The sequence below is a fragment of the Apus apus genome, chromosome 3 (assembly GCF_020740795.1).
Source record: "Apus apus isolate bApuApu2 chromosome 3, bApuApu2.pri.cur, whole genome shotgun sequence".
NCBI lineage: Eukaryota > Metazoa > Chordata > Aves > Apodiformes > Apodidae > Apus > Apus apus.
In genome coordinates, this window is record NC_067284.1 from 96,900,348 (window position 1) to 96,925,253 (window position 24,906).

The 24,906-nt window shown below is 37.8% G+C and overlaps 1 protein-coding gene across 2 annotated transcripts in view; it reads left to right on the forward strand.

Moving 5' to 3' along the window:
• Positions 1 to 11,704, forward strand: part of LOC127383229 (coiled-coil domain-containing protein 170-like) — a 53,452-nt gene extending 41,748 nt beyond the window's left edge. The window contains exons 6-11 of one of the 2 annotated variants that reach the window (XM_051615801.1): positions 962 to 1,162; positions 2,731 to 2,904; positions 4,120 to 4,362; positions 5,277 to 5,513; positions 10,543 to 10,750; positions 11,121 to 11,704. In XM_051615801.1, coding sequence (XP_051471761.1) covers positions 962 to 1,162; positions 2,731 to 2,904; positions 4,120 to 4,362; positions 5,277 to 5,513; positions 10,543 to 10,740 — 1,053 coding nt within the window. In that variant the 3' untranslated portion in view covers positions 10,741 to 10,750; positions 11,121 to 11,704. Of the gene's footprint in view, positions 1 to 961; positions 1,163 to 2,730; positions 2,905 to 4,119; positions 4,363 to 5,276; positions 5,514 to 10,542 lie in introns of both variants that reach the window. The other variant, XM_051615802.1, reaches the window with a different exon arrangement.
• The last annotated feature ends 13,202 nt before the right edge of the window (positions 11,705 to 24,906 follow it).

A 24,906-nucleotide genomic window follows, 5' to 3' on the forward strand; every position in this document is an offset into this window, starting at 1 on the left:
TGTATGAACAGCAGTAACTTCTCCCTGTTTTTTTAGGCAGGTTGGGTGCAAACTATTGTTTGTATTTAATTGCAGTCTAAGTTGGAAACCTTTCTGTGGGATTAAAATTAACTGCTTGGAGATTAATGTCTGAGCACTGAGTTAAAATGGAACATAATTAATTACATAACCAGATAATTATATGACAGTAAGAAGAGAGGAAAGAAAGAGAGCAAAGCAAGGCGCTTTTTGGAACCGTATTTCAGTATTTGGCAATGATGTAATCAGATGTTTTCAGACATTTAATTTATAAGTAGTTTACAACTTAAAATCCATTACATTATATGTAGGCGTTGCAAAGTTAGCAGTGTAGAGCTAGAAGTGTGTTCAGGATTTGTAGTCTGGTTTCTTGTTAGAAGATTTCATCCTTTTAGCCTTGGGCTTTGGCTAGATTACATAATTTATTTTATTTTCCCCCAAGTATTTTAGTTAAAACACTCTTTTACAGTTAACAGTTGGGAAGCAGTCCTCTGAGACTTAGTTATCAATTTCTACATTCTCACCTACGTGCTGCGTGTATTTTCTGAATCATTCTTACCTGTTTTTTCCACTCAGGTCCTTGATAGACTAGTGATTTTATTGGCTTATTTTAAAGAATTGCCAGGTATTGCTGATTTGCTAGCACCTTTGGTAAATTTGTATCTAAATTAGTTCATAGTAATTTTTTATAGATATTATCTCCTTTTAGTTAGTTGACTCATCTTAAATAGAGTTTCTGTTGTTTGCTTTTGTGTGTCTCACATCACCACTTCTGCAGTTTTCTCCTGATGGTTACAGCAGAATTTATATTTTTAAAGGTATGCATATTAAAGATAGATATTTTACTCTCTTTTTAGTAATTTGAGGATGTATCTGTCATGTCTTTCTAACATCACCCCCCTTGCCTAACCTCATATGTTTTGTTGGTTTGCTTGCTCCCTAGATGATATCTCAACTTGAAACCCAAGTAGCTCAATTGACCGAAGCTTTGGAAAATCAGACCAGATTGTACCAAGAAGCTCTGCAGAGGAGCAGGAAAGCTGAAAAATGTTCTGAGACTTTCCAGGATCAACTGAAACACTTGGAAGAGGAATTACTGTCTGCAGATCTGATTCAAGATGGTTTGAAGCTTGAGAAAACAAAAGTAGTTGCACGCATTATTTTATTTTGCATAAAAGTCACTAAAGACAGAGATAGAGCTGATTGTATTGCATTGATCAGCTGGAGTATTACTCACAGTTCTGCAATTAATGCAAATGAGCAAAGTCAGTCATATCATGTGGGGTGTAGTAATATCTTGTCTTTGGCCAGCAATTTTAGTTTGAAAAATAGTTAGGCTTGTGAGTTCAAAGTTCATTTAGTGTGAAATAAGCTGATTAAAAGAAGATTCTGTAAAAACATCAGAAGTCTTTCAAGGACTTTCTGATCTCAAAATTTTCTCTGATCTTGCTGTCTTTCTCTAATGTATCAGCTGGTCTGCAATCTCTTGTGATCTTGCAGTACTTGATTCTTTTAATTCCTTAGACTCTTGAGGCTACCAGGGTTTTTTTATTAATTGTATAAATGATAACACTGTTAGTCTATAACACATCCATGTACTAAGGGTTTGAAAAATGACATAGTAACTGGAAAGCTAAACCAGTCATCCAATACAGCTAAGACAGACAAAGTTATAGCATGTTTCCAGGCCAACATTGACAATTAGACAGTTGTATTTACAAAGAATCAACAATTTGGTGCTCTCTCTTTTGCATTAGACTATGGTACAATAACTTCAATGAATGAAGCATGCACTACACTGGGAGCAAACCAGAAAATGGAGCTGTTCCTTCCCCTCTGCTTTCTCTGTGAAGAGCATGTGGACCTAGTTTCTTAATTTATCTTTTGGTTTTACTGCAATAAAGAGATTTTTACAACTATTTTTTCTGTTAATGAACAAATACAGTGCTTTCTTCTGCTGCTGTTTCAAACTTTTTGAAACAGAAGCATCATGAAACTTAAATATATTCTTATGTTGTATTGTTTTGGGCTCAAGCAACAGTTACAGAACTGGTTTCTTTGGTTTATTTTTTTTTTCTTTGTTGCTTCTTTGCAAATATTATGACCTGCAGCAGAAATAAGAGAAAAAAAAGGCAAACATAGTTCTTAGTGAGAAGGAGAGCTTTGGGTTTTGCAAGAGAAGCTATTTGAGATCAGGGAACTAATGCAATTTTTAAAGAGCTAGCAGGACAGAAGAAGGAAAATCCAGAATAAGTAATACTTGATATCTATATGTTTTCACATAAGTAAATCAGATGAAGATGCAATCAGTTGGGATGTAGCTGTCCTTTCTAACTTCTGCCTGCCAATGCATGTTGGTGGAAAGCAGCAGAGCCACAGAGGGGAACTGGAGTCAGAAATGGACACACATACCTAATGTTTTTTTTCCTTCAGTGGAGCAAACAACAATCTGGTCTTGCTAAGAACATAAATACAGTAGGTCCAGGGATTTATGAACAACCTTAATGTTGACTAAAAAAGGACAAATGGAGAATTTGCAGTTATGTCAGCAGTGAGTACTACAAACAGCCTTTCAGTATATTTGTTGGGGATAGTGGACTCGGCTCTGTATAGTTGGTTGCTAGTGTAGGGGGAATTGCTTTTAAATTGTACTTCAGGACTTCTAATGAAGTTTTATTACTCTTTTCCTCACTTTCCCACATCTTATCTTAGTATCTGAAATTTCTGGAGCAACTTAATGAGAAGATGAAGCTGGATAGCCTAGCAGCAGAGGTTGGATTTGATATGAATGTGGATGCGATTCTAGCCCGAGTAGAGCAGTTAGTGAAACTGGAAGGTGATGCAGTGATTGAAAACAAGACGATGGCATATAGCCTAAGAAGGAAGGTAGGCAAAAAAGACATGCTGTTATTGTTTGTTTCAAAGAGAAACATTGTTATGGCTGTTTATCTGTAGCGGCTTACTAGAGGCAGCAGATCGGAGCTTCATATGTGTATGAGGAATGTCAAAGATGTTTGTTACGTAAAAAGAAAAATGTTTGCAAGCTGTGCAGACTGCATTTTAAACCAAACAAAACCACCTGTCCCTTAAATATGTGATGGTCCTTTTCACAGTTTCTTAAATAAATACATAAAGTGATGAATGTTTATGTATCTGTACATGTCTACTTTTTAATATACATAATATACTTCTGTAAACAACTACTGTAAATATTTTAAAGGATCTGCTTGGAAGGAGGGTATCTTACACAAACTTATCTAGAATCTGGTAGGATTTTTGTTGTGCTTCACCAAGAATTTCAACATTTCCAGCAAAAACTGTGCTCCTTTAGGAACAAACCTGTTTAAAGTTGGTCAGGCACACTACGTCATCCTGTTAAGACAAAATGAAATCTTTTAGGCTTATCAGAATGGTTTAGAGCTTAAAAATAGGTCTGGTTAAAGTTTAAAACAACATTGAATTTTTTCTGGAAGCAACTGCATCTCTAGCAGGGAGTATAGTATGTATATGTATATTAATACTTCTCAGATGTTCCAGAGCAAAGCCTGGCAGCTCAGATGAGGTAATCTGAGAACAGGTGCTCCCTGTGCATCAAAATTACAAAACTGTGCTGCTGGATCTTGTACTGGAGCAATGGATGTTTGCTTATTTCTATATGTTGGTTCTCCTCCTTGCACACTAGCCTTAATTAACAGTTTAAAGATTGAAATACCTTAAACTACCACCAATGAAACTACTGTTTAATGACTCTCTCTTAGCTCTTGCATTTGACTTTAGACAATCTCAGATGTTACGAATTATGCCCAAGTATTTATGTTCAAATAGGGTGAAGTTTGTATGTAAATTAATTCTAAAAGTTGATGCACAAATTCAGGAATGGAGAAGCACAATGAATTGGTAATACAAGGTACCGGGTTAGTGTATAGATGTTTATACTACTTTACAAAGTTTTCAAGAGAGGAATAGGAGTTCAGGTTAAATATGCAACACAGGGATTAAATTTACAAAACAATCTGTGTAGTCCTATTTTTTTCACTGTTGTTTTTTTTGTTTGTTTTGTTTGGCTTTTTTTAAAATATTTTCTTATGTTTAAAAAACTAGTTGAAGACGCAGAAAGAAAAACTTGAAAGCAAAGAGCTGCACATGAACCTTCTCCGGCAGAAAATAACCCAGCTGGAAGAAGAGAAGCAAGTAAGGACTGCCTTAATGTCGGAGAGGGACGAGGCCAATCTCACTGTCAGAAAGTTACATAAGATGATGGAGAGGTTACAGAAACAGCTTGATCTGGCAAGGGAAACCAACACTGATCTCAAAGCCAAGCTGTCTGAAACCAATGAACTTAAGGTGAGTTAAAAGTTTACATTTGTGCCTCTGTCCATTTTTCTATTCAAATTGAATACAGCTGGAGTTCATTTACAATAAATGTGTTCATGAAGAACTGCCCAAATCCATCTAGGGGAGGGAAGCAAATATAATATTACAATGTTTTGGGTATTTTGCAATTTGTCGTGGTATATAAAGTAGTATCTGTAAAACACTAAATTTTCAGGCTACTGTAAGAAAAATGCAACACATGCATTCCTTCCTTTCCTGTCCGTATGGCTGTAATATTGTATTTTCTCATAAATTGCTTAAACAAGACCTGTCTATTCTGCCTGCTAAGTATGAGGAGGAAAAAAAGGTTGGTTTTTTTTTTTCACATAGAACAAGCATGATGCTAAATTTTCCTTATTCCTGTGTTTTATTTTATACTGCATCAGTAATATATTACCTGCTTTAACTCAGGTGAAAACAAGTAGCTTGAGGTCATTGGTAGCTTGCCACCCCTGGAAGAAAGGAAGATTGATTTTACATGAGTTTTGTGTCTTGTGGCTGATGGAGTGAAATAGATAAGCAGGTGCATTTTCCAGCAGAAGGATTTTTACCAGCAAAACACTTGCTAACTCTTTCGTACTGTTTTTCCAGGGTCTAGCTGAGTCAACTCTCACTGTGGATTTTTGTCTGTCTAGTTACCTTTCTTCACAAAACCTGTAGAGAATTAACTGTCTTTGAAACAAAATTGTTTTTGTTATTTGAGTCGGAAGTGGCCAGTTTGCTTTAATAACTTCAGTTCATATGTACATGTGATTTCACTAGGAAGCCAGAAGAAACCACATCACGTTACTTACTCATGATTACTCTTCATGATTCTTTGTTATATTCATTATTTGTGTTAGATGAAAAAGTGTGACAAATGTAACATTACTTCATTATTGCAGATTAAAACTTTGGAGCAGAGCAGAACAATAGAAGAACTCAGTAAGTCTCAAGGCAGATTGGAAGGAATGAAAGAAAAGGCTGAGAAACAACTCACCTCTGTCAAATCAGAACTTCTTTTAAAGGAGCGTAAGGCTACTGAAGAAAAAGAGAAAAACAAAAAAATGTTAGAATCAGTTACCAGTGAGATGAAGGTGCTTAAAACAACCCTTGCAGAATTAGAAAAAAGAGAGAGACAGGTAGGTGTATAGATATTTTGTAAGTGCTAGCTATCACTTACAATTTAAGAATTACATTATATAAATATATATATATATAACTTATAATTTAAGAATTTTTGGCTGTGCTGAAAACATCTGTGAACATTGTTAAATAAGGAAATGTTAGCTCACATTTGTGAGCTGGTGTGCCAGTTGTGATTCTGAGAGGCAAAGCTATACTTCAAATCATATGTTTATGGGAATGAATAATAAGTATAGGCATTGTTTTCTTTGTTCATTGCAAAATAGCACATCACCTTTTGGAGAAGCTTTAAAATCCTAGTATCTTTTTAAGTTATGTTTTTTTTCCCTGCGTATCTTAGGTATAAAAATTACATGTTGCCATATATAAGCCATAAATTCAAGAATGTTGGAAAAGATCAGAAAATTGAAAAAAAACCCTTCAACAACCCCAAAACAAAGCAGACTTACTGTTGAATGTAACTATTTTGGATTGATTTATGACATATAACTTTGTTAAAGTTTAGATAAGAAAAATCTTTGTAGTAACTCACCTTGGAGATGGCATAAGGAGTTTGTGGGAAACACATCAGTGAATGTGTTACATTTTAAATAAAAAAAATTGTGAGGTATATATGTAAATGCCCTGCATATTATGTTTTGTAGCATTATCTTTGGAAGCCAATGGGATACTTCTTTAAAGTAAACAGTGTGTAATTATAAATTCCTTATTTTAATCACTTAGAACTTTGTTAATTTTTCTAGATAAAACTTTTTTATTATGTATTTGACTTAGCAATGACTCTGAATGAAATGTAAGAATGCTATTTAAAAAAATGAATCTAGAAAAATGTTTTGCTCACATGAGAAAAAGAAACCCAAACAACTTGAGAATCTTTCTTCCTGGAAGGGTTTAGCACTGCTTTGTTTTATGATGAAGGTTAGAAATTTGTCAAGAAAATTTAATTTCTTCATATGTCTCATGAGGAAACAAAGCATCCTGCACAGAGAAAGGTATGGCTTGATAAAAACACACAAGTGTTGAATTTTTTCTGAACCTAAGGTTTTTCAAGCCACTTGAATATTGCTGCAATGTTCTTTGGCCAAATTTGAAGAACATGGAAGAAGTGAAGTAAGTGGGCTACAAAGATCAGAATGCTCAAGCACAGCAAAGCACTAGTTCTTGAGCTTTCTGGGTGAGCGAAAGAAAAATATCAGCTTATAATTCACTAGCATCCAGAATCATCTGCATCACAGGAATGTTTCAAACACCTGCAGGTAGAACTGTGCTGCTACACTGGAAGCAAAGTTGTTTGCAAAACTCATGCCTGGAAGTTGTGCAGTGCTGATTAGTAGTAATGGCATTTTGAGAATATGAGAATTGCCAGTAATATTGATAGCATACTCTGCTAAATCAGAGAATTAATTCTAAACTCTCTGTCTAATTAATATGTGAGAGTTTTCTCCCAAACCATTACCCAAGGAGGATTCCTTCCTTATCCCCAGCCCTGTGTAGTTTTTCACCTGCTTTGAACTCACTCATCTTTCTTCTTGGGGAAACTAAGCAAGACCAGACTTCTCTCACTCTCTGTAAGAGCTAGTGAATGCAGATGTTAAATACTTCTCTGAGCATGTGTGTATATATTTATTCTGCATATAAGCACAGCCATGTCAACTGTGTGTGTATGCATGTTAAGAAAACTACCAGAAACTGAAATTACCGTTACCCGGTGGAGTTGCTGATGTGGCCAGATTGACAGCCTTTACATGTATTGGCATGGATTTTTCATACATATACTCTGCTTGCCATGGATATCACTTTGTGTAACATTAAATAGCATCTTAATGTTGCATGGCTATGTCACATGTCTTGTGATCATCAAAAAGGCAGAACATAACCATGTGATCATCTAAAAGGCAGAACATAACCACGTGAAGTCAGAAGTTAAGACTGGATTGAAAATTTTAGATGAACTCGTAATTGGGATTTAACACAGTGTTTCTGGTTGTTCTTTGCTCTTTAGATTAGTATTTCCTACTAAGTTTAAGAAGAAAAAAAAAGCTTTGGCATTTTTGTGGTTTTTTCCTTTTTTTTTTTCCTTTTTATAAATTTATTTTTTTTTTAGGAGAATGCACAGAATCAAAGTATCTGAATTGTTAGAAGTGAAGCCCTGTAAGAAGGGTGTAATATCACTGCCAGTCTGCTTTCCGATGATTAACAATAGTCTCTGGTGACTGTAGCAAATAACAGTGAAGTGTGGATGTTCTTGGGATTCTTGAGTAGACATATGAAACCCTTAAAAAAAATGGTGTTCAAAGCATTATTAAATTATACTGCTATATGGGAACAGTCAAAAACTAGAATAGATACATAGCAGCAAATTAGTTGTATACATTGAAGTTTTACAAGAGTAAGTTTACAGATATCCCTACTGGATTTCCTCTGTCTGAGGGGTGAACAGAAAACCTTCCTGACTTCAGAGATCATTATTGCATATTTCTGAATATAAATAAATATCAGCATAGCTGGTGTTCATTTTAATAAAGCTAGGTAAAGAATATGCAAAATGACTAATGAGAAAAGGATGTTCACTCCTGTGACTATTGCAGTCAACTGCAGATTAAAATTGGAATATATTTTATTTTTATATCAATTTAACTCAAGTCCTTATTTGCACCACTACTTGGAGTAAGAATGTAATTGTCAATATTTTGGTTGAGTTTTTGATGGTTTTGTTGTAAGGATTTTTTCCCATCTTAGTTTCCTTTTTTTTTTCTTTTCTTTGTATTGGAATAAGACCCTTTTCCTCCTAATATCATGGGTTAATGCTTTAAATTGCATTCCTTTCCTCTCTTTTACTTCAGATAATTTTGCTCACTGGATGGGATGTACAAAGAAAATTTGTCATGAGTACTTACTGCTGTAGCAAACCTTTGGTTTTGAGTCTTCAGTGATGTTTGTCTTTTATTATTTATCTCCTTTACTTCTGATTGTGACTATCATAGAAACATTAACTGCAATTAAAGAAAGCCTTAGTGAGTTACACAGTACTATTAGCTTGTACTATTTCAGCAGAACTGTTGTGTTCTTAATACCTCTGTCACATGTTTTTTAAAGCTGAAATACATTTCTCATATAGTTTTTTCCTAGGTCTTATATGTTTTAGTGTGAGATTTAAAAAGGTTGTTTGTGATGTGCTTACAGCTCTGTATCCACTTAAGAGTATAAACACACATAGTGCTCCATGTGAGATGTGTGATGGTGTTCTGTAGATTGTCCAGTGTGTGTTGTCTGTTGCTTTTGTTTGCAATTTTAAAAATTCAGATTGATGTTCTCTGGTGGGGCATTTTTGCATCCAAGAATTACAGTTCCCTTTGTCAGTGAAGATTTTATCTTTGTAGTCAACCTTTCTGCATTTTCACTGAAATACAGCTTGGTCTACAGTGTATTTTATATGCTACAATATAACCAAAACAGTTGTTTTTTGTCTAAATGTTATTCCATTAAAGTGGAAAAAGATCCTCAGTTTAAAATTCACTAAGTGAATGCCTTAAAGGATTTCTTTAAGAACTCTGTGTGCTTTCCAGGTTAGGTTATTTGCTGATGAAAATGATTGAATTCTTAACATATTTATTGTCCGTGCAGTATAGGTATTACCTGCTTTTCCCATAAGAAATTAAGTGCAAGATGATTGTGTTTTAATTTGTATCTGTTCCCTCTGGCATCAAATTTAATTGTATTTCATTTGGTACATGATTGTAGTGCAATTTGATTTACCCACGATTGCTGTGATTAAGTTGAACAGCTTACAATAGCAAAGTTATGAGAGCAAGAAATTTGATGCAAAGCACAGACCCTAATGTGGTTCCAGGGGATCAGTTGGGTTTGCTGTATAGATGTCTTGTGGAGGTTTAGTCCATGCAAAGACTGGATCTTTCAGAGGACTGCCTTGGTCTTTTAACATAAAGTCTGTATGGAAACAGATTCCAGCTGGGCTGGCTGCTGTTTTGTCTGTGATCCAGAAGTTTAAAAAAATCTTTAGCTTCTGCTATATTGTACTTACCTGCACAGTGCCAGAGCCCCACATCAGTGACCTCCCAACTTGCTGCTGAAGACAATATATGGGAACTTGGGGACTCTTGGTGTTACTTTTCCAATGCTTTAACTGGGGCATTGCATTGCCTTGGTAAGACAGATAGCTGGGACAGAATTCTCAGATCCTTCTGCCCTTTACTGTCTTGGTTTCCATATTTGCTTTTCTGAACTGATGGCTTAGGTTTTGTACTGGGATGAAACAAACTGTCTCCGGCAAAGTTTTGGAACTGAGACCTTGTTTTCAGGGGTTTTGCAGCTTGCCTCACAGATGTTATAACTGCTTTAGAGTTCTGCATAGTATTCTTGGGGATGGACACATATTTCAGGAGTGCTCTTATCTCCATTTCAGGAGTGTGTTTATCTCATCCTTACCATCAGCTGCCAGCATGAGTGGTGTGGGGATGGTGCTGCCACACCAGAGTGCAAGTCTGGCTCCTTGCTGGTTTTGATGTTTTTGTGACATTTTGAATCTCTGTTGTACTTGGGAATGTGGATCTTGACATTCAAATAGATAGGAAGACAAGCATATTTTCTCAAAGAGGAACATTTGCCACTTTCAGTTGTGTGTTGATGATAAGGATTATTATTGCTTTGGTCATTTAGGCTGTATAATGCATGGTCCATTGAAGAGGCATTGAAGTTTGACTTAGAGTGATCTGTACTGTGAATTGAGAAGAGTAAATCAGCATTCACATTCATCTGATCTTAAGTTTTTAATCTAGTTTCCTGTGGAGTGACTAGTAATGACAGTTGCTTGTGGATGTTTGCAAGTTGGTTTCTGTAATTACTTTGCCCAATACCCTTCCTATGATACATTTTCAGCAGTTCTGCACAGAAGAAAAATGATATTTCCCAGGTTACATCTTGAATTTTGGCTGCATCCTGATTCCAAGTCAAAGTCATTGCTTGGTATTTAATTTATCAGTAATTCCTTTGTGCTTGCTCTTGCAGTTGGCAGATTTTCGAGAGGTGGTCTCGCGAATGTTGGGCCTCAACATTGCCAGCCTGGCTCTTCCCGACTATGAAATCATTACACGTCTCAAAGGGTTGATTCACTCTCATCAGCACCACTATTTTCCCTGTCTCTGCCTCAAAGACATGGCAAGAGCACCAGAGGAACACTCACAAAGAAACATACAGCTTCACTGAAACACATTTTGTAAGAGACTGAACAAAGTAAAATTTTATTTTGTGCTTTCCTACCTGCTAGACATGCATAGAAAAGAAATACTTGTTTCAGTTCCCTACTCTACAAATACTGACTTGGGCTGATTTTTTGTGTTTTAGTAGGGAGACTGACCTGAATGGAGAGTGTAAAGCCAACAGCCTAGAGGCAGCAAACAGAAAATCCTAGGGCAGCATAATAGTTCAGTTATGAAAATGATAAACAATATGCAAACAATGTATAGCCCTCCATCTTCAATGCAGAGGCACTGAAGGCATGGGCCACCCCAGGTTAGTTCACAGTTTTGGGAAGAACTTGCTAATGAGTGACCTCTTTGCTGACATTCCATGTGCTTTACCTTTAGGTCATGGAGATGAAATAAAGAGGGAGTTGTCCTGCCGCTGTTCCTCTTGCAAACTGGGATCTCTCTCTGCGTTTTTATGCAAAAGGACTTTAGCTTCAAGAAAGTTAGCTGGAAGTTAGAGGACTGTCACAATTTTGGAACAAGAGATTTTTTTCTTCTGTTGTTTTCCTTAGTCTGCTCTCGTGCCAAACCAAAAATTGATGCTTTTTCAGCACAGGCTCTTTAACAGGGTCCCCAGCTATATGCCCCGTGTAGATATAGTTCGTAAAATTGCGTGTTGCCCTTGGTCATGATGCCTTGAAATGTTTTTTTTTTTTTCTAGCTGCTGTATTCTTTGGGCAATTAATCCATAGGCCAAATAAGTGGCAGTTCTTCTGAGTTAATAGAAAGTTATTTTAAAATGCTTATCTACTACAGACAATAGTTGCATTACTGAAATCTTTTTTTTCTGAAAAGCAATGATGAGGTTACCTTGTAAACATAAAAGCTGCTCATCTCTCACCCTTTCTGAGTTTTGTTGAACTTCATGATTTTTTTTAAAAAATAAATTTGAACAATAAATCTGTTTTAACAGCACACTCCAACATGATTCTGTGTTTTTAATATTATATGGGTGTGCAGAACAGTAAAGAAGATTTACCTATTTATGTCTGATCTTTGTGGACTTTCTGCAGTATCTCAGCAAGTGATAACCCCCTCACTACAACTGAGCACACTATGTTAAGAAAAATGAGACTTTTTAAAGTAAGTGTGATAAGTTTGGTATCTGACTAGGGACTCAAAGTATTACATATTGCTTTTGTTTCAGTCACCTCTGAAGAATCATTTCTCAGTGACTTGTTACTAAAAAACCCCCAAAATACCAAAGCTTTTGCAAAATCAGTAATTTGAGGAGATACGGTAAATCATATACTCATATGCTCCTGTGGCTACTCGGATTAAAATACATTTTCTTTCTTGTTTCATAGTAGAACGTTTTTCAGGTAAAGTTTAATGAGAGGAATAAAAGAAAAACCTAATATTAAATTATATAGACTAAATTTTAGGAAAGCACCACAATTTCAAGGTAAAATAAAAGATTGAAATGTAAGTATTTTTAGGCATGATATGTTGATTGGGAATTTAGAGGGTGAAAAGGCTGTCATGATTTTATAAATCTTCATGAGACAATACAAGTAATTTCAGCCGTTGTTTTCCTGGTTACCTCCACACTTCTTTCCTCTTCTGCGTGAGCTATAAGTAAACAATAAACCTACTTTCTTAATCCACATAAATTATGCTTTGTATAATATTTATTAACCATATTTTGCAAATTAACTAAACTGCATTACAAAATTAGGTCCACTCAGCCCAGATAGTACATTCATAACTTTAAGTAATAGCCTCTGGGAATGCCAATCCTGAAGTAAGTATGCAGTTTTGGCTATATTTTATGGTTAAGTGAGATGTTTTCCTGATGTTTGCAGGCACTTAAAATATCTTGCCATGTTCAGGAGGCCTGTATCCTGCTGCCCCATGACAAGCCATGGCACCGGCAGCGAAGTTCCAGCCTCACAGAAGCTACCAGCAATGTTCTAAGTACTTCAGAGGGACACAGATTTTCACATCAAGTTGGTAGAAAAGCTTGATTAGTACTCCCTTGTGCGTTAAGCCAACACAAGGCTGAGTAAGTGTTTTCTAATGCCTTAAAAAAAATAATAATTAAAAAAATATTAATGCTGATGTTCCTTCAGGAATATGACCACTTAGCCAACTCTAAATATTCCCTGTAGTTTCTTTACTTTTGGAAGAGGACTGACATCTTTGTTCATTTAGCCAAAGCAAATAACAAAAAAATAACTAAATATTCCCTGTAGTTTCTTTACTTTTGGAAGAGGACTGACATCTTTGTTCATTTAGCCAAAGCAAATAACAAAAAAATAAGTAAAGAAGTAGTTTGACATGAACAAAGTTCATTTTGGACCTGTGAGATTTACTTGACCCCTGAACAAAGTTTAAAATGACTTGCAATCTTTTTTGTCATGTTTGTTTCATATGGGCTTGAACTTAGTTTTCCTTTTGGAAAAAAATGCAACAACAACCAACCACCAAATAAAACCCTTCAGACAAAAAATAGGTTTATTAATGTTTTCAACATGTATTTCAAATTTTTTCTTCTTTTTTTAAACCAAGATGCATTCAAGACTGGACAGATTGGATAGAGACCTCTTGAAAATGTTTATTAAGGCTGTGTCAGCAGACACATTTCTTGCAGTAGATCATTGTTTTTATTGGGTGTGTATTAATAAAAGGTTTGGGATTTGCTATTTGTTCTTATTACTCTTTTATGATGGTAGAAGATTTTTTTATTTATCAAGAGAATACATATAAAAAAGAAAAAGTGATATGTGTGAAATTACAGATTGGTGCAGTTATGAAGCTATGGGTTTTTTTCTCCAAATAATAAGTGAACTAACTCCAATGAAGACAATTTTGTTATTTCAGATTGGCTGTGTTAAAAAGGGAAAACTCAACAGATTAAAATGTTGCAATTGCAGATACTGAAATGAAAACATTCACATGCCATGAATACTGCACTAATAAAATCATGATGAAAATATAAAAATGTGTTGCAACATTACAAGTATATTACAATACATACAACTGAATTTTAGTCTATAGAACATATTGTCAATAATATATTCTTCAAAACACAGGAATTAAAGCAGTAGAATCAGGATTCCTCAAATAAATTGAGTGCAAAACCACTTAAATGGTTTGCTGAATTAGAATGAGGAGGCATAAAGACAGGTCACATTAAATTACTCATCAACTTATGCTGCTCTAGAGTTTACTGTTACAGTATAAAGCAGTTTGATTGGTTTTTCTACATTTTTCTTCTGTGGATGACGTGCATCATCCACATTTTCCTAATGCTGTTTGGTTACTGGAATATTTTGCACATTTTGATGGTGCAGGTGAGGAGAAATAAGGATTGATTTTAAATTAAAAAAAGAAGACGGGTAATCAGGCACATTTCTGGAGAAAAAGACTCCTGGATCTTGTGTTCTCCCAAACTATTTCATATGAAACAGGAGGGGTTTTTTAAGACTGCAGATGCTGACCAGTTCTCTTGGTCATCAAAAAAGAAAAGAAAAGAAAAAAAAATAAATGGAACAAAATTAAATTCTCTATTAATTTTGAAGAAAAGGTCTAGAATGTTACTGAAGCACAGAAAACAAAATTAGTTAACTTTGTGGAAAATAGAAAAAATGGTAATTTATAAGAATAGAAATTGGAAAGAGTGTTCAAACATAATGCTTTTCAAATTGAACATTTGAGATTGCTGTATTCTGCTGTCAAAGCAAGTAAAATCCTCTATGGCAATATTTTTTTTCTGGAAGAAAAGGAGGATGCATTTATTACACAGTACTCATAATTATTCAGGAATAACTGAATCAGAAATGACAGATCTGCGAAACAAGTAAATTTGCCTGAACAAAACAGATAAATTTCTGACACTTTAAAAGTCAGCTAATGAGCCTTGAGATGAAGAAGAATACTTCTTTTCGGAAGACAATAAACAAAACAGTTGAGATATGTTTTCTTATTTTTTTCCCTGTGATTATTTACACTTTTGATAAGTAACACGACAAAGAAGATTACAGTGTGAGCATATGTTATCTTCCAAGTGGTTCCAGGTAGAGAAAAAACAGACAGATGGCTTTTGGTAATGCTGGGAATGGGACTGGAGAGCAGGAAAACTAACCAAGCTGGGAGCTGAATAGGGTTAGGCCCCTGGAAATGCATTTGTAACACCTCTCCTATGAGGAAAGACTGAGAGAGTTGGAATTGTTCAGCCTGAAGAGAAATCTCCAGGGAGACCTTATTGTAGCCTATCAATACTTCTAGAGGGCCTGTAAGAAAGATGGGGACAGACTTTTTAGCAGGGCCTGTAGTGATAGTACAATGGGCAATGGTTTTAAACTGAAATAGAGTAGATTCAAACTAGATATAAGGAAGAAATTTTTTACAGTGAGGATGGTGAAACACTGGAACAGGTTGCTCAGAGAGGTGGTAGATGTCCCATCCCTGGAAACATACAAGGTTGAAAAGGGCTCTGAGCAACCTGATCCATTTGAAGATGTCCCTGCTCACTGTGGTGTCACTGGACTGGATGACCTTAAAAGTTTCCTTCCAACCCAAACTATTCTATTATTCTATGTTTACAAAATTATTACTTGAGTGTCTTTTTTTTTTTTTTTAAATATTAGTGTGTTGTATGGTGAAGATGTGTGCTTGGTCACAAATGAAACATTCAATTTATTATTAATATTTTTTTTAAATAGGCCTCTGAATGTAATTTAACCTGAAGAAAGAACTTTCATCTACAAAATATTCTTGTTACCACATCTTGGTAGTGACAAACAGTATTTAGGACACTGATTAAGAGGCCTGAATTAATTCCAAAAGAATAAGCTTAGTTTCCCTTTTCAAAATTAGGAAGCTGCCTGCTGGGGACAGTGGTTCTTGCTGGGCAGTGCAACCAGCCTCTGCCTGTGCTGTGTGAGCAGCCTTGCAGACAGCAGATCCGGGTCTGGGCAGCTGGTCTGACTGTGCTTGCGCTGGTGTGTGCCACCTGTCTCCCCATACCCTGCTCAGCCATGACCCTGACCAGCCTGGGTGCTGTACAGCTCCTCAGGCTGTGTGCTGGGAGTTCTGGTTGCAAAACAAATCTGCAGTGGTAGCTGTGGGATGCTGGAAGACCTTCCCCAGCCTTGCTGTGAGGGCAGCAATGTGCCAGCAGAGCTGGCTCAGCCCTTTCCCCTTCTGGTTGTGTTTTCATAATGTCAGGAAGAGCAGGACACCAGTGGCTTTGCAGGCTGTGGCAGGGCATAAGAAGAGCCTTACAAATCTGGGTTGATGGAAGAGCCACCTCTGGTTACAACAAGGAGCAGTCTGCAACCTGTGCCTTGCCTGATGGCCAGACTCCTCTTGTGCCCAAGCTGGCACAGTTGAGGAAGTAAGAATTACTAAGACAAATATTTCAAAGCATTTCTTCTGTGTATCCTTCGTAGTGCATTAACAGTGTTAAAGTATGCAGTATAAATGATAAAGTAGCAGTACAAATTGATGTGGGCAGCAACTCTGGCTACCTTCTTGCACTTTGGGGTGGTCACAGTCTCACAATTAACCCAACAATCATCCCAAAAGACAAGCACAAATAGAGTACTGGCAGGCAAATCTTTCTTGGAAGTAATTTGTTGTCTTTTCTTAGCATCCACATGCTTTGTTAAATTTGCCATCACTAACAATATCTTTCTCACCTTGATCTTTCATTGATCACTTACCTGCATCAAAATCTCAGTGGCCAGGCCTGTTCTTCATCCAGTGAGGTTTCAAGCCTGTCCCCTGCAGGGAGCCCTGGTGTCAGCTGGGTTGTGTCAGGCTGCTGGAGAATTCTGTCCACACTCCTGCCCTGCTGCCACTTTCTGTCCCTCAGCCCTGGCTGCCTCCTCCAGTGCTGCATACCTCACTTCTAGCCAGGCTGTGACTGGACTGTTGCAGCATTGCATGGAGTTCAGCAAGACACCAAGATACAGTTCACTTTCTTGTGTAAGACTGCAGAGTCTTCTAGACTTTGGCAGACACTTTGAAGATGCTTCATACCCCTTTTAGGTGGTTTTCTCGAGCTGCTGGAAAGATGGTAAGTATGTTCTTGTGTGGGAAGAAGAAAGAGCGAAGGATTTTGGTTCCAAAGGGATCCTATGAACTATCAAGCATAAGTCAAGTGTATGACCACAAGGGAACAGATATCTAGTTTGTGGTAGCGGAGGTGGTAGCTGGTAGAAGAAGGGATACAGCAGCAAACAAACCAGGCAGGTGAAGGAGCAGATGCCCCTGTTTGTGAAGCAGACTGCAATCATTTTTCTAGCAGAAGTACTATGAAGTACACTTTATCAGTGTAGATGAAGTAATTCTGCAGGTTATGGCATAAAAGCTCCTTAGAGCTTTTCTGGGAGATCAGTCCAAGTCAGGCCGCGCAGAAGAGTGCTAGACTAGTGATGAGATTGTCACAAATATATCAATGTGTAATAATTTTGATTTAATTTGGATTACAGACCTTTAGAAAAACACTTGTATGGTGTCAACTCAACGTGTCATGCCACTAGCTAGGTCTGGCTGCCTTTGAGAGTATGGATTGAGAACAGTTGACCAGAGAATAGGTAACAGTATTGGGGAGTGTCCAGCAGGAAAGAAGAAGTAGTGTGGCTCATGTAACATTTAGAGATCCAAATCTCAGCGTGTATTGATGACATTTAGCTGCCTGACGCTTTGTGGATTGAGGTGGGAACAGAGAATATTTGAAATGCATTTCAAAAAGTCAGAGAGCAAAAATGGATTGATTCAAGTGGCTAAAAATATGCTTGAAGATGACTTCTCTTTTTTACTTTTAGCAACTATTTATCTCAACAGTTCAAGATAGCAGGCCATGGAGAGCCCAGGAATTGAAAAAGACTAAATATTTGAAAAAGCATCCAGTAAACAGAGATGGATTTAGACTAATGACCTAAACAGAAAATAATGTCATGGGTTCAGAGTTGCACAGAATAATTATCTGGTGATAAATCTTAATTGCAAGACTTTAAAAAGTTATCCTAGGTTGTGGATAAGCTTCAGGATAGAAACAAGAGGAGCTAATTGCCCTTGGAAAACTGCTCATGATGTAGAGGGAAAAAGGGAAGCTGGAGCAGGAGGAAGGACTGACAAGGTACCTGAGGACTGCTGCCCAGCTGTTTTTTGAATCAAGGTAGGTAAGCTTCCTTCCAGTGTTATGAAGCTGTATAAATGACAATGCTTGTGCCAGCAAGTGACAGAGATCCAAAATCCCCCATCAGGATGACAATTTTTTACAATTGCTTTTTTATTCTTAAACAGTGTGCTTTCACATACTTCTAATATAGCTCTTTATAGAGGCTTCCTAGCCTGAAAGTCAAAGAATAGGTTCTATTTATCCAAAAATGTTCCCACTGTGGTTTTCCTAAGAAATTCTTGACCGGTTTGAGAGTTCAGTTTGTATGTGTGTCTGTAGCACTAGTAGTATTGCCTGCAATGCAACGTGATGCTTTGCTTTTATTTACAGGAGTGAAGTCTTCCATGCCAGTTGACAGAATTTATTAATTTGGAAATTCAAGCCAAAATGGTTCAGTCCTTCCTAAGAACATGACTAATGGAAAACTCATAATTTTCCTATATCCATAAATAACAATCTGGCAATTCTAAGCAATTCAGGCCAGACTAAAAAAATACCTCCTTTATAATGAGTGTTCCTGGCTGCTCTGGACCGGAGCAAAGGTTGACATGTCTCTCTGCTCCCAGTGCTCTTTTCACTAGAAACAAGTAGGAGTGGAAGGAGTGGACCAGCTCAGAATGAGGGAAAAGAGACACTCAGGAAGGAGCTAGTAATGGCAGGTTTGACAGGGAAGGAAAGAGAAAGGTAGTTTCATGGGAGAGCTTCAGAAAAGGGTGGGAAAAGGGCTTCAGAAAAGGGCTGTAGGGAAAACTAAGAGGGAGAAGTGTGAGTAGCTGTTTTGGGATGTGTGAACGAGTGTTCAGGAGAACTGAATCTTGGGAAGTGACCAGCAGGTAACAGTGGGAATGGGAGTAGTTTGGAGTTGCCTATTCAGAGAGACCAGGGTGAAGATCTCGGGGGGAAGCCCAGGTAGGGAGACTGAAATGTTGTGTGTGGTAAGGGGAAAACCCAGGAACAGCATGAAAAAATAAGCACTCACATGTCCAATGAAGGAGGAAGAGTGGGAGGAAGCAAGGTGTCGTAGGATGGAAAAAATTATATGAAACATTGTGTTGTTTTACAAAGACTCTTGCTTTGTGTGCAAAACTACAATTGCTTAAAGTGCCTTCCAGCAGGGGTAAATGCTGCTGGACTGATGTTTGGCAAGTTCTGGTTGCTTCCACATTCCACAGAATCACAGGAGCTGCTTCGAGTCAAACCTGTTTGCAAGAACAGCACTACTCCCAGCATTTCACAGCAGTCTTCCTGAAGTTCACACACAGAATCACACACAGAATCACCAAGGCTGGAAAATACCTTTAAGATCACCAAGTCCAGCCTGTGACCTAACACCACCACATCGGCTAGACCATGGCACTACGTGCCACATCCAGGGACGGTGCCTCCACCACTTCCCTGGGAAGTCCATTCCAATGTCTGATCACCTTCTCTGTGACGAAGTACTTCCTAATATCCAACTTAAACCTCCCCTGGACTGGCTTGAGGCCATGCCTTCTTGTCTTGTAACTAGTTGCCTGGAAAAAGAGCCCAGCCCCCACCTGACTGTAACCTCCCTTCAGGTAGTTGAAGAGAGTGCTAAGGTCCCCCTTGAGTCTCCTCTTCTCCAGGCTGAGACCCAGCTCCCTCAGCCTATCTCTATAAGACTTTCCCTCTAGTCCTTTCACCAGCCTTGTTGCTCTCCTCTGGACCTGCTCCAGCACCTCAATATCCTTCTTGAAGTGAGGGGCCCAGAACTGCACACAGTACTGGAGGTGAGGCCTCACCAGTGCTGAGTACAGGGGGAGAATTACATCCCTGCTCCTGCTGGCCACACTATTCCTGATTCAAGCCCGGATGCCATTGGCCCTCCGGGCCACCTGGGCACACTGCTGGCTCACGTTTAACCAATTGTCAACCAGTACTCCCAGGTCCCTCTCTGGTGAGCTGCTCTCCAGCCACTCTTCCCTCAGTCTGTAGCACTGCCTGGGGTTATTGTGGCCAAAGTGCAGGACCCTGCACTTGGTCTTGTTGAATTTCATGTCACTGGCCTCAGCCCGTCGACCCAGCCTGTCCAGGTCCTTCTGCAGCTTCTTCCAACCCTCCAGAAGTTCTTCCACTGTGTTTAGGTACATGCATTCTGCCTATTAGAAGGGCTTTAATATCTGTTTTTTGGAAGTGAAGAGGATGCAGAATGGCTACTGAAGATCAATTCAGTTACAAGGGTGAATATCCTCTGAAATTCAGGGACACAAATTGAATTTGAAAAGCAGATATAGGCAAAACTAATACAATCTGTTTCCTGCCTCTGTCAGACTTCAGCAGTACTGTCAAAATGGGAACGGGGATGAATATGAAGAAAAATTTGATTTGAAAATGGTGTAAATACAAGAGTGAAAAATATAAGTTTTTGAAATGTAGGAATTCTTCAAACAGAAATAATTCTCTTCCGCTTACCTAGCACATTTCAGCTTCTTGCTTACTATATGTTTCATTTTGAGAAAGTGAGAAATCAATGTAAAATCCCACCCACTTCTCACTGCCACCTTCAGAAGCCTTTGACCTGTTAACACTCAACAGATTACTAAGCTACGATTTCAGTTCATGGTAGCAGGGCACTGTGGTTTGACTCTCTCCAGAAAGGCTTCTGGTCCCTGCCAGCCCTCCACTGCTTGGGCCTTGCAGGAGATGAGTCTCCCAGGGATGCAGCCAGACCAATTCATCTATTTGGTAAAATGCAAAATGTTTAGAAGGTGGGATTTATTAAAAAAAAAAAAAACAAACAAAAAAAAGAAAACAAAAAAAAAAGAGTTATCCTAAATTAAGAAAAGCCACTTTTCCCTCTGGTATAATTCCCAGCCTTTACTGTTCCAGAGGTGGGAGAATGTGGGGAGAAGCAAGAGGATAAAGGTGTTACTATTGACTTGCAGCCAGTGTCTCAGTGAGTTTGCCTTGCTTTGTCTGGATGAAACATTTCACTGAAGGATCTCCATTCAGTACATTATTAAACCCAGAATAGTGAAGGAAGTGCAGCTTTGGTCAGCAACTGAGAATTCTGTGTCTCCTCCATATGACAGGGAAATTTGTTTTATAGTTTCTGAATGAAACAGCATTTAACAAGTCTTTTCTATGTGTATTCAATGAAAGATAATTATATCAACACAAAGAGTCTACTCAACAAAACAAACTAGTAATGCTTCTTACAGAAAAATAAAATTACTGGTGATTACAGCACGTTCATAATGGCATCAGTGGTGTGGTTCACACGATATGCAATTACTGTTTGCACTACTCTTTTGAGAAGGAAAATTTCATGAATAATATTTTATTGCCCCGTTTTACAAGTTCCAATGTTCTAGTAACAAGATATTTCCCTTTTGCCACCCCAAATCCTGCAAGTTTGCCAGCTCTTCAGTGACGACTTGTTTTCTGGCTTAGCACTTGTATAAACTGGATTCTGCAAAACTCCATGAATATCAGAATTATTTTACATTTTAGAATGTGTAAGAATTTGGTTTTTTTATCTGCTTTGACCTTTATCTCTGTGACAGTTAGACCCTCAAAATACATTTGCAAGCTATTGTTTTTTTTCCAGAGAAAAATGTATTTTTTAATAATAGGAGAATGTTCCTTTCTCTAGTAACTTGATGAAAAATGCAGCAAAGAGCAAGGCAGATGGATCACTGCATCCTTGGATTGTGTGCTGGTGCTGAGCTGGACATCTCTGTGGCATCTGGACCTGATCCTCCACTGCTTTTCCTGGGATCCTTTTCAGCTGCATTTCCTGACATGAAGTTATTACAGAGCACAGATCTTCCTGCAATACAGTAGAACCTCCAATTTAACAATTGCTAAAGGAATGACACGTTTGCTTCACTGAAACAAGGTGCATTTCTCAATGAAACGTATGAAAAGCACTTCATCCCAGGTGCAGCCTGAATGCCATCACTTAAATTCTAGTCTGCTTGGTAGACCATGTAGAAAGGGGATTGGAATTATGCAGGAAGAGGAATCAGCAATTTTAATATTCTTTCACTCTCCTTTGTAAAATATCTGAATAGCATTGTCACAAATATTTGTAAATAATCCTACATAGAGGGTGATTATCAACATCACTAGGCCCAGAGGAACTGGAAATGTAAACAGGAGACAGGACAAAATACTAATTCTAAAGAAAGCGGTGTTAATGCTTCTAAGAGAAGAAAAACGGAAACAGGATTTACAGTTTAGTGACAAGAGATACTTGGTCACAGGCAAGAAATTGGAAACCAAATTATAGAGAAATAAAATTTCTAAAAGAAGCAAATACGTATTTGTGAGTTCCATGTTGTGTAAAAAGTGACTCAGTAAGCATTGGTAAGTGTAAAGAGGCTGCAATATATCTGAAACAAGTAAAAGCTTATATGAGGAGTCAGATGAATGTTGGTAAAAAAATTGAAAGCATTCTTAAATCAGAAATTTGTGTTCAGAAATTTTTGAAAGCTTACTCACTACATGCAGGAATGCCCTTTAAGGAAGTGTAAGCAAGTTTACATTTCATAGTGGAGTTTACAAGTCATGCCCAGCAAAGAAGGGGTTAATTCAGAGAGCAATTAGAAGGGGTTAATTCAAAGAGCAGTTAGTGAGCAGATGATAATAGGCCAAGCAGAGGAGGAGAGTGAGGGAATAAAAGCTGAATGCATTTGGAGAGATGAAAGTTAAGGAGACCTGATCTTCAGAGTTGGAAAGATGCTTTGAGATGTAAGGAGGGCAGTGGTGGGCTGAGCAGCACATGTGAGCCTTCTTGCTTGGGCAGCACAGGTGAGCCTTGCTCCCATGCCAGGCAGTGGTCACTCTTAAATTTTCAAATGCAGCTTCTTTAATGTATTACATTGTATGTGTACTTGTATGTACTTGTCTATTACTTAATACTAGCAGGAAATTGAAACAGTACTTACCTTAGATGCCATGTTTTACTATCTGGACTAGTGTGAAGAGCTATTGTGAAACAGGAAAATGTGCTATGAATATAAGAAATAATGTAGGAACATGAATTGCAGCACGCACTGCAATTTAGGAGCTGGCTGTGTAGGAAAAAGCCTGAGAACTCTTTTGCCTGATATGTTTTCGGAGACAATGACACACCTGTGGGAATTTTCAGCTCAAATAAACCAGCTAACAGGTACAAAGTCAGCACGATGCTTTTATTTAGGAAGTAGGCATCAGCTGTCAATGACACAAAACAAATACAGAGCAACTAAAGTGAAAATATTCACTGTGTAAATAAAGAACAGCCAAAAGAGTTGGGACACAAGATGCTATCACGTAGCAGGACTTGGAGACAGCTGCCAAACAGCCTCATGTTGTACTCCCAAGAATGCTTCATTGGTGGTTCAAAAGATTTCTCAACTAATGCAATCCATTGGTTGCTGTCACAGAACTACAAGATCAACATATTTTACATGATATGTCAACTATCTGCTTTTTTCACAGCCATTTGGTTTTGATCTTTTATCAGATGCAAAGAAGAGAGCCCAGCATCGTTAGCCAGCTGTGACTGGCCACTTAGTGCCTGGACCTCTGGAAAGAGAGTGCTCCGAAGAGCTGGAGGCATTCAATCCCGAGGGTATCAGAACTTGCCTGGTTAAGGCCAGGTGAGTTTAGCCTGATGGAAACAATCAAAATATATTATGTATCAATGTAGACATCAGAAAGGGTTCAGTTGTGGAGTATTGTTCCTTTTGCTGAGAAAATCTGGACATTAATAAGAGTAGCCCAGTTATGAGCAGACTAGAAATTTTCCTTGACTAGCCTGCATTTTTTTGTCCCTGTTGGAAATGCCCATAGCACTGGATTCTCTGTATAGGTTTGGTATAGGTTTTTCTGAATGCAATTATTTATTTTAATGGACTTTAATTTCAATGCTAGTAGCTTACATAAACACCGAGAGAAAGGAACTTGCTTCTAGCAACAGCAACAACTAAAGGATATTGAACCAAATAGGGCCTGATGTACTGTTAATCAATTAGCACTTTTATTCTGGGGCCGAGAAATACACATTTACCTTTAACAGAGTGACCGACCAAATTGCTGTCAGTCAGCCAATCTGATAAAGGTCAACTACTGAAAACACAGTCTGTCAGTACACTAACTAAGTGACCTGGGCAGTCATAAGTTCATTTGCTTTTTTGAAAGGAGAATCCACTATTTTCATAGATGCATCTATTGCACATCAATTACAAAGTCTTTAATGAAACTTTACAGTGGAAATATTAATAGCAACTTTCATAATGATACTTCTTGTTCACTGGGGGATCTTTGGATATCCTGACAGCCACAAACTTGATTTAAATGAAATGGCATGATTTAATCCCTCTTAAACATTGTTTACTTTAGTCAAACAACTCTTCCCAACAGTAAAATTGACTGAATAAAACTGCCAGGGGTGAAAAAGAGGAATATGGTGACTATTCCTAACATATTTTATGGAGGGGTAGACATTTCGTATTGTAGAATAAAGGTTTAACTTTTCATTTATCAAGTATTCATAAGTATCTTAAACTGGTTTAACTCTCCATAGAGAGTAGGCCTAGAAAGCAATTGTGTGAGCTGCTTCTGCAGAGCCCATTCTTACCAAGGGACAGGGCCATTGCAGGCACCACAGTCAGGGCACAGTTGTAGAGTATCTCTCCTGTGCAAGGATGTTTGCACAAGCATAACTTAAAAGTACAAAGATATTCCCTCATGTTCTTGGTTAGGAGTTGAATTATTTATCACGGTCTTGCTTGTATCCCTTTTAAGAAAAGATTGAAAAACATATTACCCTTGAAATGCAACTGCCTGTGCTACCATCAGCTAGACACGTTTAACTCCAGAGTTGGCTTGAAGAGTTGCATCCCCTTGCTGATCTAAAGCTCTCCATGCCATGTCCAACCCGAGGGAGTGTTTTGTGTCTGTTGCAGCATTCCTCGTAGCAGGGAATAAATAGTATTTCAAGATGTATGTAGCTCTTGTCTTTGTAGAAGCTTCAGGAGCCCA